Here is a 17663-nt window from a genome sequence, read left to right on the forward strand (position 1 = left end):
ATTGAAAGAAACAAGTCCCGGCTGGGCCTGTACATGTGCCTTCTTGAGCAGGGGGACCTTGCAGGCGCAAGAAGATTTCACTTCATTACGGCGTACTGTGTTGCCAATGGTGCTCTTGGTGACTATGGTGGTCCCAACTGCCTTCAGATCATTAATAAGCTCCTCCTGTGTAGTTTTGGGCTGACCCCTCACCTTTCTTATGATCATCCTCACCCCATGAGGCAAGATCTTGCATGGAGCTCCAGACCGAGGGAGATTGATGGTCATTTTATATTTCTTTCATTTTCGAATTATCACACCAACAGTTGTCACCCTTCCCACCAAGTTTATTGCCGATGGTCTTGTAGCCCACTCCGGCCTTGTGCAGGTCTTGTCCCTCATGTCCTTTGACAGCTCTTTGGTGTTGCCCATGGTGATGGAAAGGTTGGAATGGAAGAAATTGATTCTGTGGACAGGTATGGTTTATATACATGAGTATCTGTGATTGACTGACACAGCCAATCTGTGGGAGCCAAAATTCGGGCTGGGTTGTAGGAGATCAAATACTTATTTCTCTCAATGACATGCAAATCAGTTTATAATTTTGATGTAATGTATTTTTTCTGGATTTTTGGTTGATATGCTGTCTCTCACTATTGAAATGAAACTACCATAAAAATTAGAGACTGTTCATTTCTTTGTAAGTCAGCAAATGTACAAATTCAGCAGGGGATCAAATACTTATTTCCCCCACTGTATACAGTTCAGAGTCATGGAGGTAAACCGTCCATATATCCACAATTAAACGTATAGGACTGAGGAATGAGGGAGAAAACTGCACAGCAGAAGGTCTAACAACAGTTAAAGCAAATAAAAATTGAGGTAAGATTTAAATGAACCGGCTGTTTGACTTGTGTACACTAGCAGTGAAATGAGCTGCTCTATTTGTTAATACCAAAATAAAGTTAGTTTTTAGTTTAGTTAGTGTTTTACTGCTTATAAGCACAAAGTACGGTCTCTCAATACAGGCAAAACAGCATAATGAATATGAATCTACAAATGCTAAATTTCCATGTTAATAAGTAGAACCCCCAAGAATGTTGACTGTAGTGAAAGTGATAAATGGTCTCTCACTTACAACTAATTGTCGACTACAGTACTGTACAGTTAAGTTTCTAATTTTGTACACAGTTTGAGCAATAATAAGGACACTCTGAAGACAGCACAACTACAACCGTTTTCACAAGAGTTCTTGAATAATATATTAATGTAAAACTGACAAGTCTGATTTCACGCAGAAAATGATTAAAAAAGGATTACGATACGGACAATTAAAGTGACAGGAATTTGTGACATTGACATTTGAATTAATGAGACTCGCCCGTTAAATATTACTCTTCAGTAAGTTTTTTAACCAGGTAATGTTGCAAATATAAATTTGACAATAGCAAATGATGCAAACCAAAAAAAAAAAAAGAAATATCTGACAAACCAGATGTTAAAAATGTTGTTACAAAAACAGCTTTAAAAGAATTTGTTTAAATGAAAATATTGCAAATCATTTTGGAATTTGCTAATTTAACAGTTCAGATGTGAATTGTTATTTTTAGTATTGCGCAGCGTTTTTCAATTACAGAAGCGAAAATGTCGGAGAATTTAGAATATGCACATGGTTAGACAAATCTATGATGATATTATTCTTAATAAAGCCTATGCTGAAATACCAAGATTATAACATCTCCCCAACTTGCTGTTCCTCTAGGAGAAGTCTTGTAATTTGATATTTCAGAACAGCAACACAAGTTTACTTAAATAATAGCAGGGCAACTAACTTGATTGATGCACCAGCATTTTAAATTGGTAGTTACTATTAATATTTATATATTTTAGATTATATTACAATGAAAGGCACAATATTATCCTCTTGAATAATGGAGATAATTTTAAATTTAAAAGTTGGTGAAAGGGATTTCTGTTTTTTCCATGGTATCCCTGGAATTGGTATAAAATACAAAAATGACAGTGTTGTGATATTTGTATTTTGATATGAAAAGCATAATAATATTTGAAGCTTTTACTTAATATTCAATTTTGGTGGTGCATCACTGCATAAACTGCTTCGAAAAACTATAGGGCGGTCCAGATCGAATTATGCAATTTTCGTTACGCTATAACTTAAGTTTATTACACAGAAAATCACCCGAAAAATCTCGGACCATCAAGAAGTGTGCGAAATAACGACATGAAGAATCGTCTTCGCACCGAACTGGAATTGTCCCCGCATAAATCAAAGTCATCCAGACGATCTGGATCTGCATAATTAGATCTGGACCACCCTGTATTTACATTTTATGTAATGAATAGCATCAGGGCTTTAGATCAATTGTAATATCAGAGAAAGTGAACCTGAGTGAACACATTATACAATTTTCAAATCATTATCTTCGTTATTTAAAGAGCGACGTTATCCAACAACCCTATGACGCATGTGAAAAAGTAATTGCCCCCAAAGTTTTCTTACTTAGCTGAAGCCCCTATAGCAGAAATAACCATAACTAAACATTTGTTATAATTTTATATCTGAATATCACAATGTTGTTAGGGAATTTTAGCCCACTCTTTGCAAAACTACTTCAATTCAGACACTTTGAGAGATTTGTGAGTGTGAGTAGCTTGTTTCAAATTCTGACATTCTAATGGATTTAAGTCAGGACTTTCACTAACCCATTCCTTTTTTATTCTCAGTACTTCAACAAAACAGATGTGAAAAGACAACATAATGTTTTTTTTTTTTTTCTACAGAAGTGTACCTACTGGAGAACAAATACAGATAAGCATGGAAAAATATCTGAAACAGTGCATCATTACCAAATATTTCGTAACAAACCATACATAATAAAATGAAAACAGCAAAGGTCTTACAGGAAACTAGGCTAAAAGTCCCTTAAATGAATCAAAACCATCACTCAACCCAGAAATATCATTACATATTGCACTGCAGATATAACTGTATCTGACAAATACAATTTGATTTTTTTAAACAAAGCTTATCATTATAAAAATCTAGAAGCCCACAAATTTCAAGCAACAGATTTTGCATTTATGCACTCATTTGTGCACGACTGACACACAGCTGGGGACAGAACACAGATGTTTTCAACAAGATAAAATTCTTTCATTTTATTCCATGTAATGAAATATTAGCCTGTAATATTTTACTGCTAAGATCACAGCTTTAAACAGGCTCATTATTTATTTATTAAACCTTTTCTTGCTTTTGAAAGCACATATCTGCATAGCAGTGTTTTTCAACACTTATTTTCAAGATAACATGTCCATAATAGAACTAGTGTATTGCAATATTGTTAATCTTCACATATCTAAATATAATGAGAAAAGGTTATTACATTTTACATGAAGGAAATGCTAAACTTGTGCAAGATCTTGATTTTTATGAGCTATAGTTGCTATGGGCAAGGTTTATAGTTAGAAGGTATTCTACTGGTCAAAAGCTTTAGAACACCTCAGTTTTTCTTCGAATTTAATCAATGAATGACCTAAAATGGTGAAACGGTAAGCAGTAAACCACCAGAGATTTAAACTTAAAATTTAGGTTAGCAAAAACTGAAAAAAAGGACATTTCAGAGTATTACTTCTTGAGAGAACAACTAATTGGTTAAAACCTGCAGATGTTCTTGCAAGTTGAAGCAAACAATTTGTGCAGGTGTCCTGAATTCTGTTGATTACTTAAAAACCCTCTATCTGTCTTAAAGCAGAGTTGGAACAGACTGTGTTACTACACCCTCTGAAATACTACTTGGACTCTGTTACAATGTAGAAAGTGGTAAATTCCAAGAAAATGACAATTAACAAAAGAAACAGAGCATTATTACCCTTAGAAGTATAGGCTTTCATTTAGAAGAATTGCACCAACAAAAAAAAAAAAAAATGGTGTCCTTCACAATTCATAGGCCATTGGAAAGTGGAAGAAACTCTAATAGGAAGAGATCTGGCAGACCCAAAGTCACAACCCCAAACAGAAAACAAGTTTTTGACGGTCACCAGAGCACAAGAGCTTCAAGCACAGCTTAACAATGCAGGTCGAAAAAAGCAAGGCTTGGTTTCTACTGTGAAGAGGAGACTTTGTGCTGCAGGTTTGACAGGGCGAGCAGAAGTAAGAAAGGAATTACTTAAAGGACAAAATCGGGCCTTGAAATACCGGCGGTAAACTACTGCAGACTTAAGGACTGATGAATTCAAATTTGGAATCTTTGGATTATGACACAGGGTGTTTGTATGCCGTTGAGTTGGTGAAAGGATGGTTCCTCAATGTGCGACACCAACTATCAAACATGGAGGAGGAAGTGTGATGGTCTGGGGTTCTTTTGCTGGAGGAAGAATTGATGACTTGCACCGAGTGACTGACATTCTGAATCAAAAGGGTTACCACAGTCTGGCTGTTACATCAACAAAAGGTGCTACTTTGATGAATCAATCAATCTTATGTGACACACCTGGGTAACCAGAAACACACTGGCACTTGTCATGTTCCAATACTTTTGCTCACTTGAAAAACTGGGTGGTTTGATACAAAATGTGGTGTGTTCTATGTTGTTTAACATATTTAGATGTAAATACCAGGGAATAAAAGGTGAAACTCTGATCTCTCTTGTAATATTCATCTTTCGATTTCACTCACAAACGTCTTTAGTGAACAGCAAAAACAAATAATTTTTTCCTTTTTGTTCCAATACTTCCGAAGAGGACTGTAAAAATATTCTGGGTTAGACAAAGCACTATTAATTATTATAAAGGGCCCATACAACGGAAAGGGTGTTTTTTTTCCCCCCTCTTCAGGTTAATAAATAAGATGTCCATTGATTCAGTGACCAGGCCACCAAACTCTGATTACCCAAAACAGGACATTTTATTGTAATAAAATGAAACATATATATTTTCTCAATTGGCTTGTCCCAATAAAGGGGAAAAAATAATAGATAAGTTAACTGATAACAAAGACTAACCCCTTTCACATGCACGACCAAAGAAAAAAACCCCAATTAATCATTTCAGAAACACATCAGAGTTCATTCACACTTTAACAAAAAGCAGGGTGATCGAGCGGTGGTTGTTTTGGGGGACACAAACACAAAACAAACTCCGGAATTTTTGGATGCTGCACTCTCCATAGGTAGATGAATAATATTTAATGGACAGCATTTCATAGATACGGCCTGTACACTTGCGTTTCAAACACCACCCAGCCAGATTGTGGTTATGGGAGCAGCAGAACGACACTAGTTATGCTCAGTTAGATCAGTCTCTCATAAGGAGCAATTCAGTGCATTACCTGAGAAACCGTGGAACCTTTAAGAGACCATTACATTCTGTATTTCAAATGGTAGTCACAACAATTAACATACTATTGACAGGAGTGGAAAAAAAGCAACTCAAGTACAACATAAAGCAACAACAGAACTGAGACACTAAATCACATTTGGAGCTCGAGCTAAGCAAGAGATTCAAGACAATCCAAGACCTGTCCACCGACAACAGCAGTGATCTTCAGTCAAAGTATGATAACATAGAAAAGGCTATCAAAGAAACTGTTCAAAGAAGTCAAAGTGCCCAAATTGAGTTAGTGGTAGAACCATCAATCTAACAAGCCAGAGCCAGCCAGCCTACAGACAGTAGCAGACACCAGCCTTAGAAACAAATGTACAAAGATATTACTGAAAGAGTTGTCCTTTTTTAGCGGAATGACAGAAATGCCAATCTTGAAAGCCAATTTGTAGCACTAGAATGGACGGCTGGGTTCACTCAACTCAGTTGAACCTGGAAGATCATCAACAAGCTAAAGGGTAAATCTAAGAAAAAAACAGTTGCTAAAGTTAAGAAATTAGACGACTGAAGCACTACATCATAGCACGTACTGCTGAAAGAATGGGACAAGTACTATGGAACCCTTCTAAACTGGCAAACACCCTCTTCAGGGTTAAGATTTTTCAGTTTACATGGACGTCATCACATGTTCAAAAGTGAATGAAAAAATAGGATAGATTAATATGAATAGAGTGTGCTCAGTCCGGACAACACAATTATGAATAAAGTATTGATGCACTGTAAAAATTACATCCAAACCCACATCTAGGTCATGACAAATTACAGAAGAATCTCTTCGATGCTGATTGTTACAAAAACGCACAACAATAATACCATTAAATCGATAAATGTCTCAATGATACTTCACACAAATGAACCAGGAATGAGCAGTATGCAGTGAGCGAACATTCTCCACTGTGTACCTGAACGTGCAAAGGCCAGATATCTGCCTCTCTCTGTGACCTGTGGTGAATTCAGAAAGACATCTGACTCGGTTGAGAAAGGGACACGATGTTTGCCATCCTTCAATGCATCAGAATTCAAAAAGACTGTTCTCTACAATGCTTCATTAAGCAGAGTTCTTAAAAGCAGGTAATTCTCTGATGAATGCTCAACCAACACTGGTGTGCCCCAATTCAATGTGTCTCGGTAACATTTTATTGCATAATTGTCATCAAGCATGTTATGGAGAACTTAGAAGAGAAATCTGGATTTACAGTGCACCTGAAATGCAATTTAAAATATAGCCGACAATGCTTTAGCGATCTCAACTACAATGATGACAATGTAATAATAATATTATTAACATAATAAATATTAATATAATTATGAAATACAATTATTATATAATAAAATATAATATCAATTATAAATTATAATTAATATAATGATTTTGTAAATACAGTATCAGCACAAGAGGCACAAAAACAATTGACTGAATTCAGTTGCTCACATCATTACTCGAACCCCGTCTATCCATCACATTACTCCGGTCTTGCAGCAGCTTCATAGTCTCCCGATTAAGTTCCGAACCGATTTTAAGATTCTGCTGTTAACATTTAAGGCCATTCATAACCTCGCCTCTCCATATCTGTGCGGCCTTCTTCATGTTGCCATTCCCTCCCGTAACCTTAGATCCTCCTCTTCCTCCATCCATCTGACCGTCCCTCTCGCTCGTCTAACCACCACTGGGGGCAGAGCATTTAGTCGTTCTGCTCCCAAGCTCTGGAACTCACTACCTACGGAGCTTAGAAATACCAAATCATTTTCAACCTTGAAATGTAAACTTAAAACCCATCTGTCTTTTTCTCTATGATTACAGTGGCTTTGTTTGGTTTTAATTATTATATTTTGTGTATTTTCTGATGTTTTAAGTTTGGTTTATAATGTTTATAGTTTGTTAGTTAAGAGTTTGGTTTATATATTGTTTGTTCGGTATCCTTGAGTGCTTAGAAAAGTGCCTTGTATAAATAAAATGTATTATTATTATTATTAGAAACCAGTGACAGAGCATGAGGCGCTGGAATATTGATCATTAATGACAAAACAAAACTAATGATGCTCATTGCCACATATAACATACAGTAGTTTCTGTCCCTTAAAATTAAAATTGAAAGAGTCTATTTTTAATATCTTAGCTAAATGATATCCTCCAGAGAGTGAGACATGCAAGTCTGCAAGGGACAAGCTTGGGACATCTTCAGCAACCTTGAAATCTTAACAGCCACAAACATCTCAATCCAACACTGGTTTTGAATAAATCAGAGCCCATCAGAAAGCATGCTTTACATCAGCTGGAAAAGATCTCAAGAAACTGTGGACACAAAAAAAAAACTCAACATAAAAAAAATCTATGAAAAGATGACAAAAAATCTGAAACAAAACTGTGACAAATGGAAATACATTTGTGATCAAATGTTCAAGCAGAATCGATTAAAGCAAAATGACTGGGTGAGCATGACATACATACCCTCTAAGGTGCCCACTCAAAAATGTTCCACCCATAATGATGATAATGTGTTTGATCTACCATTTTAAACAGAGTACATAAACAGCACAATGGATGCATTGGGGGGGAAAACAGCAATGCCAAACGCAACACAGTAAGGCTGGACGGGTATATTATTTATATTTTTTACCGTTCCCAAAAGGTGATGTGCTCTTGCCGCAGTAACGTAACAGTGAATGTATGCACATCACTCCCTGATTTTATTATTGGCTTTGATAGAAAGGAGATTCTTATTTTCAAAATCAAACTAATTACAAACATTTTCAAAAAGTAAATATCTGACGGGTTTTGAGTTAACCACTTCAGAAGAAGAAAAAAAAAAAAAGAAATCCTATAATCACTTCACTCATGAACACATGTGCTTCATATTCAATATTTAAAGAATCCATATTGTTCCATATGTTATAAGCAAATTCTATTTTTCATGCATATTTTAAATCAGGGAAATTCCTAGGAATTACAAAAGGCCTTAATGTTGGAAATGGGCAGGTCACTTTCTCTGGGATTCTTAAACAGGCCTTTGACCCTGGAATGCGACAGTAAATTTATGGAATAGCCTCCATGTCTGAAGAGAGGTCGGGTCAGGACAATGACTTGCCATAAGCATACATCTGGTACATTCAAGTAGAAGGTAGAAATAGTCAATACACAAGCAGTCAGTGAAGAGAAAAATAATTCAGTGCTACACTTTAACTTCTAGACAATAAGAAATATGGCAGTTTATTCCAATGACTAAAATATATCACAGTTGTGCACCTACAATTCCCTTTAAATAGTAAATCACATCACCACAGCATATAAGAATCCTCCACGTGATTATTTCTAGCTTTTCTTGTCATGCTACAGCTAGATAGAAAAAATTCTCCAAGAAATTCCCCAACATTGATTACAGTGTCTATATTTTACAGTAAATAAAAGAAATGTGCATGTGTGCCTAGTTCAGATAAAGTTATTGGCTTTCATGTGCAACAAGATTTGGGCTGCAATATCCACGGTAAAAAAGCAAGATGTCAAAAAAAAAAAAAAATAATAACATGGAGAAACAGAATGTGAAATTAACACTAAGAGAGCCACAAGTCTCATCCCCAACCCTGCACAACTCGGTCTGTAAATATCTTCAGTAAAAGGAAGTTAATCACAAACAGAGCAAGTATTCATCCCTTTACAAAGATAACAAGAACAGCCCTACACAAAATGGCATTTCACAGTCTGAGCTGCAGATACATTGTAACTTGAGGAAGGTTTTCAGAATTTTGTAGCATAAGTTAAAACAGTGACGCAGATAATCAAGGATACTGGAAAATACCATGAATCATAAAAAAACCAACAAAGGTCAACACAAGTTGAAGCTGATACTCGAATTCAGAAACAACTGTATAACAGCACTTCTCTAAGAATCTATTCAGAAGTAATGAAAAAGCTCAATTGTGCAGGTGCCTTTTTAATAAAAGCACAACTAAGCCACAACATCATACCAACAATATCCCTTAATATGAAATATTCAGCACTGTAAAGGATAACTCTTTATGCACCTTTAAATTACAAATGAAAAAATTAGTTTGACACCCAGACACCTAACAGAAACCCACAAGAACAAAAATATTAATATTTAAATGTTAACTATACACTGTAGAAATGTATTCTAATGCAACAGTCTTGGACATGAAGAGCAACCACATTCTAAAAGACTTAAATGCACTAAAACAAACCAACCTGAGGTCCAATGTAAGCTTTACGAATCTTAAGCCCAAGCATACTTGCAAGTTCCTGAGCCAATGCAGTCACCTGTTCATCCTGAAACAAGACGGAAAATGACTGCTTAACTCTAAAATAAGTAGCAAAGTAATGAAAAAGTCACGCAATGCAGACAATAAGAAAAAAAAAAACATAACACGCTTTGAAAACTAAACATGTAGTGCAAATAACAATCAAAGAAATTAAATGAACAAAAAGACGTATTAAAAAGGACACTTGACAGAATAAATATAAGCAGTTATGACAAGTAATATTAAAAAAATGCATTCTGAAAACAGAGGAAATGAAGGACAGTTCAGGCAAATTATAGACATCTGTTCTTATAAAAACTCACATGAGGAACAGTCAAAAGGCAGCGGGTACTACTTTCATAAGCGTCCTTCACCTGACCGAGCTCCTTGAGAGCTCTAGCTTTGCGATATAGAGCTCTTGCATTGCTATTGTTCAGTTTGATCACAGCATCACAATCTTCAATGGATTTTTGAAACAAACCCTGAAGAGAAAAAACAAAGGTGAAACACGGCTTACAAAAATGGAATATGAAACCTGCTGAAATGACATTAGGCTAACTAAAGAGGATGTGTGTGAAGGTGATATCTACAGGGAAGAAGAAAGCAGGTCATAAAAATACCACACTCTGCCACCTAGAATAATCTGAATTCTGCACATACAGTACTGTGTGTGTGTGTGTCATATATTAGAAATATATATATCTACTCTCTCTCTATATTTTTCTTCTCTTCTTTCGTCTGCATCTTTTCACGCTTTAAATCAGGCTTATTTTAAAACCTACACATATATGTTTGGTATCATTCTTTTCAGAATTTATCAAACTTTAATGTGATGTTGTTAGATTTTCAGATTCTTATTCAGTTTTTAAATTATAAACTAAAATATCACGAAAGTTGTGGTTTTTATTTTTGATCAAGAAAACTTTCTCTCTTTCACGGGAACAAACTATTAAAAAAAAAAAAAGTCTATTCATAACACCAGTGTTTGTATTTTGGTGATTTAGTTAGCTGAAGGTCGAGTTACGATGACCCACTGCATACCACTTTAACTTTCACGTGATTTTTCCTGTTATTTAAATGAGTCGTTTTTAAGAAAAAAATATTTTATCTATTAGAATGTCAGTTAAAACAAATCGATCGTTTATTTTGTTTCTTATAAATACACATCGAGCATAGTGGACCTCAGTTTAACAAGAATGCTCCAATCGGTAACAGAGTAAATATTCTATTCTGTTTTCGTGATTTTTACTCCGTTAAATAATAACTCATTTTTCTTTTACATATTTATAGAATTTTGTGCTTTTGACTCCACTAAATAATCATTTTTCTTCTGTACATTTACAGATTTTACTAATATTCTGGCTGCAACTGGGGGCTGGGCACCGAAGACGCCATGGATGCTTGCCCACCTAGTATATATAAGAAATGATATATACTTCTAATATATTTCACAAACACACAGACTGTATTATAAAAAAAACAATGCCCAAATGGTTACTAAACACATCTGAACAAAACATAGTATGCTTAATTTTTTAAAAGGAAACTTTACAAATATGAACTTCTCTGCAGAGGCTTAACTGGCATGAATCTTAACACACACATATTTACATACTGCCACCTCGGAAGAATTAAATACTAAGGCACTCACCAGCTGGAAATAGGCTGCTCCTCTATTAACAAAGAGATGTTCCAGCATCTCTGAAGAAATGGCCAGAGAGTCAGATTCAGCATACTCCACGACACTGACACCTTCTGTGTATTGTGCTACAGCCTGTTTATAGTCCCCTTCTCGGTACAAGTCATTGCCCTCCTCCAGCAAGTTCCGTATCAACTGATGTAAGAATGCCTAAATGTGGGTGAATAAATGTTATTTTAACTCAGTGCAAATTGTCAAATGTATTACTAAATTAAGACACGAAAAATATATAGATTTTTTCTCCCGAGAACATGGGAACAGCCTCTTAATAATACAAGGAAAGGCTCCACTGGGAAACTGCTCAAAGTAAGAGATGTTATAGTGGAAAGTGCAGTGTGTTTATGTTAGCGACCATTTCTTGGGTCATTTCACCAAGAACCACCTTCAGAGCATTATGATGGAAAAAAAATACTACTAACAGACTACTACTTGTAAGTAACAGTTTTTAATTTTTAAAATATTTTTTCAAGCCTAAATAATACATTTTAAAATATACATTTTTTCTGTAAAAGTGTTTTTTTTATTTTATTTTAAACGTTCAGTTTGAATTCAGAATCTAAAAGTATAGACAGAGATGAAAACTATACATATCTAGCAGACCAGTGTAATTAGGATGAATACTTAGTACACCTATCAGGCCTACTTTAAATCAGTATTATATGTAGAAAATACTTTAAGCCTTATGAGTCAAGATCTTTGCACACAGGTTTGAGAATAACAGAATGGGAACATAAAACATCAGGTCACAATTAAAGCAAATGGCTCTATAAAAAATCTGCAGTTATCCGTAAATCCAGAAAGGGTTTTTTTTTTTTTTTGTTCTTTATTTCGCCTTATACAATTTCTTGTATTAGTTTTCGCATACCCCTTGGGGTCAGAGCACAGAGTCAGCCAATGTACAGCGCCCCTGGAGCAATTACAGATTAAGGGTCTTGCTCAAGTGCCCAGCAGAGTAGGATCTTTTTTGTCCGTGATGGGGATTCGAACTGGCAACCTTCTGGATACCAGCACAGATCCTTAGCCTCAGAACCACCACTCCATACAAACCAATTCCCAAGATTTGCGGGCACCACTCAAACCACAGTTTGGGCAATAAAGTTGAAACAGGGAAAAATATTTGGGCAACAATTAAAAATGATTTTAAGGTTCTGATGAAATCTCTCACATAAAACATTTCATAAAGTCACCAAGAACCCTAAAGCAATATTCAAAAATTCAGCAAACCTCTCCATCTTTGATAAAGATGACTCAAACAACATTAAGGTGATAGAGAGAAACAGGATTTGTGGCAATGCAATACTGAGAAACACATGCTTGGTGATATGAAAAAGTGCACTTCACTTCTTTTATTCTATTTTTTTTTACAGTTCAACAGAAGAAAGGCTAGCACTGTGTTTCTTAGCAGCTCAAGTACTGTGGATTATTTGTTGCATCAATACCTAGTCTAGCTGTCATCGATAAAGAACCTATGAACTTTCCTTTGCACCTAAGAACTGCTGCAAAAAAGACCCAATCTCTTTCATCTTAAGTATAGGATGGTTGTGCAATAAAAAGATTAAATAAAATTAAAAAAACAAAAGAAAGTGTACAGCAGAAAAGAAGATGAACAAATGAACACAGATATCTGAAATGGCCTAAAACACACTGAGATACTGTAGTGGGGCTCTAAATAAGTAGGGATATCAATCAATGCCACATCTAATACACCACTTTAAAGCAGTGATTACCACTTGCCAAGTAGTCACTGAGATGGTTAAAGGTGCTTTATAAAATAAGGCCTCACTGATGAGTATGGCCAACAGTTAGGTTAAACTCAAAATGTGCGACTGATCATCACTTGGGAATCTGGCACTCAAATTCAATCTTAAGCAATAATTTAATCATTAAAACCAGAAAAATGTTTAAGTGTCAGTCACACATCACAAACTGTTTGTATCTTATTATGCCAGAAAATAAGAGTACTCTACTTCTTTTTCATTTAGAAGATATTCAAGTCTGCTGGTTTTGAATTCATTTAATGAGCAGGAATAGAGCTAAATATACCTGCACTAAAACTTATTTAGTAAGGATCAAACTCACCTATTCCTGCTCAGAATTGTTGGGGCCACAACACATCTCAGCAGCACTTGGGAGTAAGGCAAGAACAAGCCCCAACCCAGGCAATCTGCACTTCGTCTGATCACTAAAATGAAGTTTTAGCTTTTTTTTTATGAACTAAAGATTTGCAAAGTGCCACATAAAAATACGACACATATATAAAAGCATGAAGTGTAACGTGTGAAAATAGAAAACCACCGAGTTCCCTAAAATTGAATGAAAACGGCTAAGTCATAAGAAAATGAAGCACAGATATGTTACAAGTATTGCTATAAATGCAAGTTTTCTAAATGTAACGGCTAGACTTCAGCCTTCAGAAATTAATAAACTACACAGATCCTAACCTGTGCCACACTATGAATTCTTACATCACATAAAACTGCTGACAACACTGCCTAGAACGGCTCCTTCAACAAAGCAAAAGGTGGAAAAAAGCATTTTGAGGTTGTGTAAAGCCAGATGAGTACCAAAACAAAATGAGTTCTTTAACTGCATTGTGATTTAATTTAATATGACGATGTTCTGCTAGAGATGTCTTTTGTCCAAGCTGGAAGGCACTGGAGCGACCATCATTAACTATTTACTAACAAGAAGAATCAATTCTTATCCTAGACAGTTATCTTTAACTCTTTTAGTTCTCTTTTTCAGTCATCTTTTATTTTTAAAACTTTCCATCTGCTAAGCGTTTGCTTCTTCAAACCAATAAAACCAAATGCATTCAATCCATTTCTTCAGACAAGCCAAAGTACTAACCAACCCCCAGATGTTTGCCTGACTGCGTGACCATTTCCCACAATACTAACTTACCTGATATTCCAGTGGTTCAGGGAAAGGTAAGGAAGATCTGTTTGTGAAGAGAAAGAAATGATAAAACAGTTAGAATAAAATTGCACCATTAGTTTTTAGTTTGTAATGTGCTTCAATTATATACAAAAAAAAAACTGTACAGCCTCAAGTACATCATAAGAGAGAAAAAAAAACACAATGCTTACTGCATGAATGTCAAGGCTTTCTGTATTTCTGACTTCCTTTTCTGTCGATCCATTATCAATCTAAAAAATGGTGTAAAGACAGGAGAAATATTAATATAAAATAATAAAACATTCTGTTTTTCTTGAGGGAACTCAAAGCTCACATGTTCCATTTTCTTGAAATTACATTTTCCATTAAAGGATTGTAGGGCGCTGGACGGAGCTCATAATGGCAACATCTGGCAAGGATGGAATGTTGGTCACGTAATAGTCAGCCATAATGTAACATACCAATCAAATTTTTTGTCTGCCATGGATAATTGTGGGGATTTATTAAAAAAAAAAAACAAAAACACAAAAGACACGGTGATAACCCGTTTTAATAAAGAGAAGCATCCACATTCAGTATTCCGAGGTGTTTGGAGCTTTAATGTATCAGAATTAACAACAACAACAACATTTATTTCTATAGCACATTTTCATACAAACAGTAGCTCAAAGTGCTTTACATATTAAAGAATAGAAAAATGAAAGACACAATTATAAAACAAAATAAATCAACATTAACATCGAATAAGAGTAAGGTTCAATGGCCAGGGGGGACAGAATTAACAACTCAAGGCTCTTGACATTTTACCTAAACTGTAATATGTGGGTAATGCTCTTCAGAACATCAGAAAACCTTTCACATTGTTTAGAAACGTAATACACTATTTAAAGACAATGCTGCTGCCTTGCAAGGAGGAGGCCAGGGTTCACTTCCCAGGTCCTGGCTGCATGAAGTCTACCTGTTCTCTCTGTGTCTGGGTGGGTTTCCTCCGGCAGCCTGGACATGCAGGTGGGTTGGCAATGCTAAACTGGCCCTCGAGTGTGTGTGTGTGTGTGTGTGTGTGCTCACCCTGCACTTGCTGGCAAAGGCTCCAGCATCCTCATTACACTGCTAAGGAAGAAACAGGTTTGAAAATGGATGGATGAATGGAATTTAAAGACAATGCACTTCATGTGCTTAGAAAGGCAAAGAAGCTAGTAGCTTTAAAAGTATAACACATGGACCCATTAACATTTAGAAGAAAAATCATTTTGATGCTGATATTGAATTAACTGAAAGTAAAATTGTAAATATATTGAGGCAAAATTGTAAGTTTGCTGTAATTGTAACTTAAGGAAATCTAAAATGAAAAGTGGAAATATGCAAAAAGGACTCCCAACTGTAAATGAATCAGTCTTAAAAACTGCCATGGTGTGTGACGGATAGCCAGTAACTAAATGCCAAAAAGTAGGCGTGAATCAAGCATTTCATCAAAACTGATGCAATTCAAAACAGGACTTAAAGATGGGAAAATACACATTACGGGGAAGTTTCTGCAATAGCGCATGTTAAGATCATTTCCATAAATATTGACCTATGGACGCCCAGGAAAGAGACAAGGGTTTACTTCAAGAAAACGGGGGGAAAAAAGCAAGTTTGACACATAAGCGGCCTGTCTTCGCCTTTTGATCCCCGATCTGGAGTAAGGGATATTAGCTGAGATACCCGATTCGCGATCCGGGAGGCTTTCCATCAACACAGCGGTGCGCCTTCCTTTTCCTTCACCCTTATCCGATTGTCTCTCCAAAGAACGCTATTACGCCACTAATCTGGACTTTAAGGTCTTTATATATGTGTTTTTAACTAGACGGCTCTCTTCAAGAAGCTGGGTTTGTAAAAGCATTCACGCGAAAAGGTGCGTTGCATTTCTTCGAGCAAATAAAAAAAGAACATCGCTATTGCTACACCTCACCTAGGACATCAGACCAAGTAAAAAGGAACGCGTATTCAAATGAACCCTTATAGAATGTTGCCATAAGTTTACATTTTAGAAACCGAGAGTCGTTGAGCAAAACCGTTTGGGACGTTCAAAAAAAAAAATACAAAAAAAAAACACTTGCTGCTCGATCGAGAGCCAGAATGAGACCTTCGTGTTTGAAGCGACATCACCACCGAGACAAGCGGCGACCTTTCCAGTGGGTTGCGCGCACGCACACACACACACACAAGGCAGCGAGCACCCAAACACTGCTTCACTTCTCACCAAAGGTTGCAATAAAGAACACGACAACCACCCCTCCATCTATCGTTGGCATTCGATTTCTCTTGGCCGCGCGCGTACTTGCTTCATGTGGCCTCCTCAATACATTCCAGATGAAACATAAAAAAAAGGAGGGCCGGGCTGCCTTGAACACCGAGCACCTTTACATCTCACCTGCGTGGAGGCGGCCGACACCCTCTGTCTTGCCGGGGACTTAGTCAACTACGCAGGAACCTTCATCCTAAAAACTCCGCTCTGTACTTCTTCCCGCAGCCGCCGTACACAACGAGCGAACATGTGCACTTTCGTTTTCTGGTCTAGGCACCGCACGGTACACCTCTGGGTCTTAATGCCCCCCTGTCTCAGACAACCATGTTACTCAAGTGGCGAGAGTGAACACGCAAACGGTACAATGCTCTCGGTCAATGATGCTAGCTAGGAGTTACTTTTCGTGTTGTAACTAACGTTTGTCAGAAAACATGTATGACAAATTCCCATTGGTCTCTGTCATACTATTTATATTGCTAGTAATTTATTACAGAATAAATAGGTGTACAGTATTTCTTGTCCTCCTCATTTTCCTCAATAGTCTCCATTAGTTTCACTGGTCTTGTGCCAGTAAGAAACAGGAGCATGTATCACCTTTTACAAGTCTGAATCCTGCGCATGTAGTGGCAAGAAATTCAAAATTCAATAACGGCCTACTGTTTAAAACAACTCTGTATGAATCCTTTAGGAATTGTAGTCGGTTCTTGTGTTGAATTGGGGGGGTGCCTTGCTCTCTAAAGATATGATAATCGTTTCTGTACTTGTAGACAAACTTTTAGACAGTGGATTGTTTAACAACATGTAGATTTATTATTTGTTTTCTTTCTTTATTAATTTTATTGCAATCCATACAAATCAATCAAGTTTTTACAAAAAGAAAAATTGAGTTAAGGACAGATCGATCCCCACCTCTGAGAGAGAGAGCAAGCCAAGCGGCGTGAAATTTAAGGCTTGTCAACATACCTAAATTAATAAATTCTCTGTGCTTTATGAACTTATTTTAAAATATTACTGATTAGATCCTGCCATGTTTTGAAAAAAGTCTGAGTATTTGATTTTTTCCAATTTCAAATAGTATAACACATCGGTTTCCCACTGATTTAAAAGAGGAGAGTTTGGGTTCTTCCAGTTTATCAGAATCAG

At 36.2% G+C, this 17663-nt stretch overlaps 1 protein-coding gene across 3 annotated transcripts in view; it reads right to left on the minus strand.

Annotated features, from left to right (window-relative positions):
• Positions 1-16787, minus strand: part of LOC120536917 (zinc finger CCCH domain-containing protein 7B-like) — a 68589-nt gene extending 51802 nt beyond the window's left edge. Inside the window, exons 1-6 of one of the 3 annotated variants that reach the window (XM_039765488.1) lie at positions 16647-16787; positions 14425-14484; positions 14240-14276; positions 11288-11485; positions 9960-10118; positions 9584-9664 (exon numbers count right to left, since the gene is read on the minus strand). In XM_039765488.1, the coding sequence (XP_039621422.1) occupies positions 9584-9664; positions 9960-10118; positions 11288-11485; positions 14240-14276; positions 14425-14477 (528 nt within the window). In that variant the 5' untranslated portion in view covers positions 14478-14484; positions 16647-16787. The other 2 variants (XM_039765490.1, XM_039765489.1) reach the window with 2 other exon arrangements.
• Between the last annotated feature and the right edge of the window lie 876 nt (positions 16788-17663).

This window comes from Polypterus senegalus, chromosome 10, assembly GCF_016835505.1.
Source record: "Polypterus senegalus isolate Bchr_013 chromosome 10, ASM1683550v1, whole genome shotgun sequence".
Lineage (NCBI taxonomy): Eukaryota > Metazoa > Chordata > Cladistia > Polypteriformes > Polypteridae > Polypterus > Polypterus senegalus.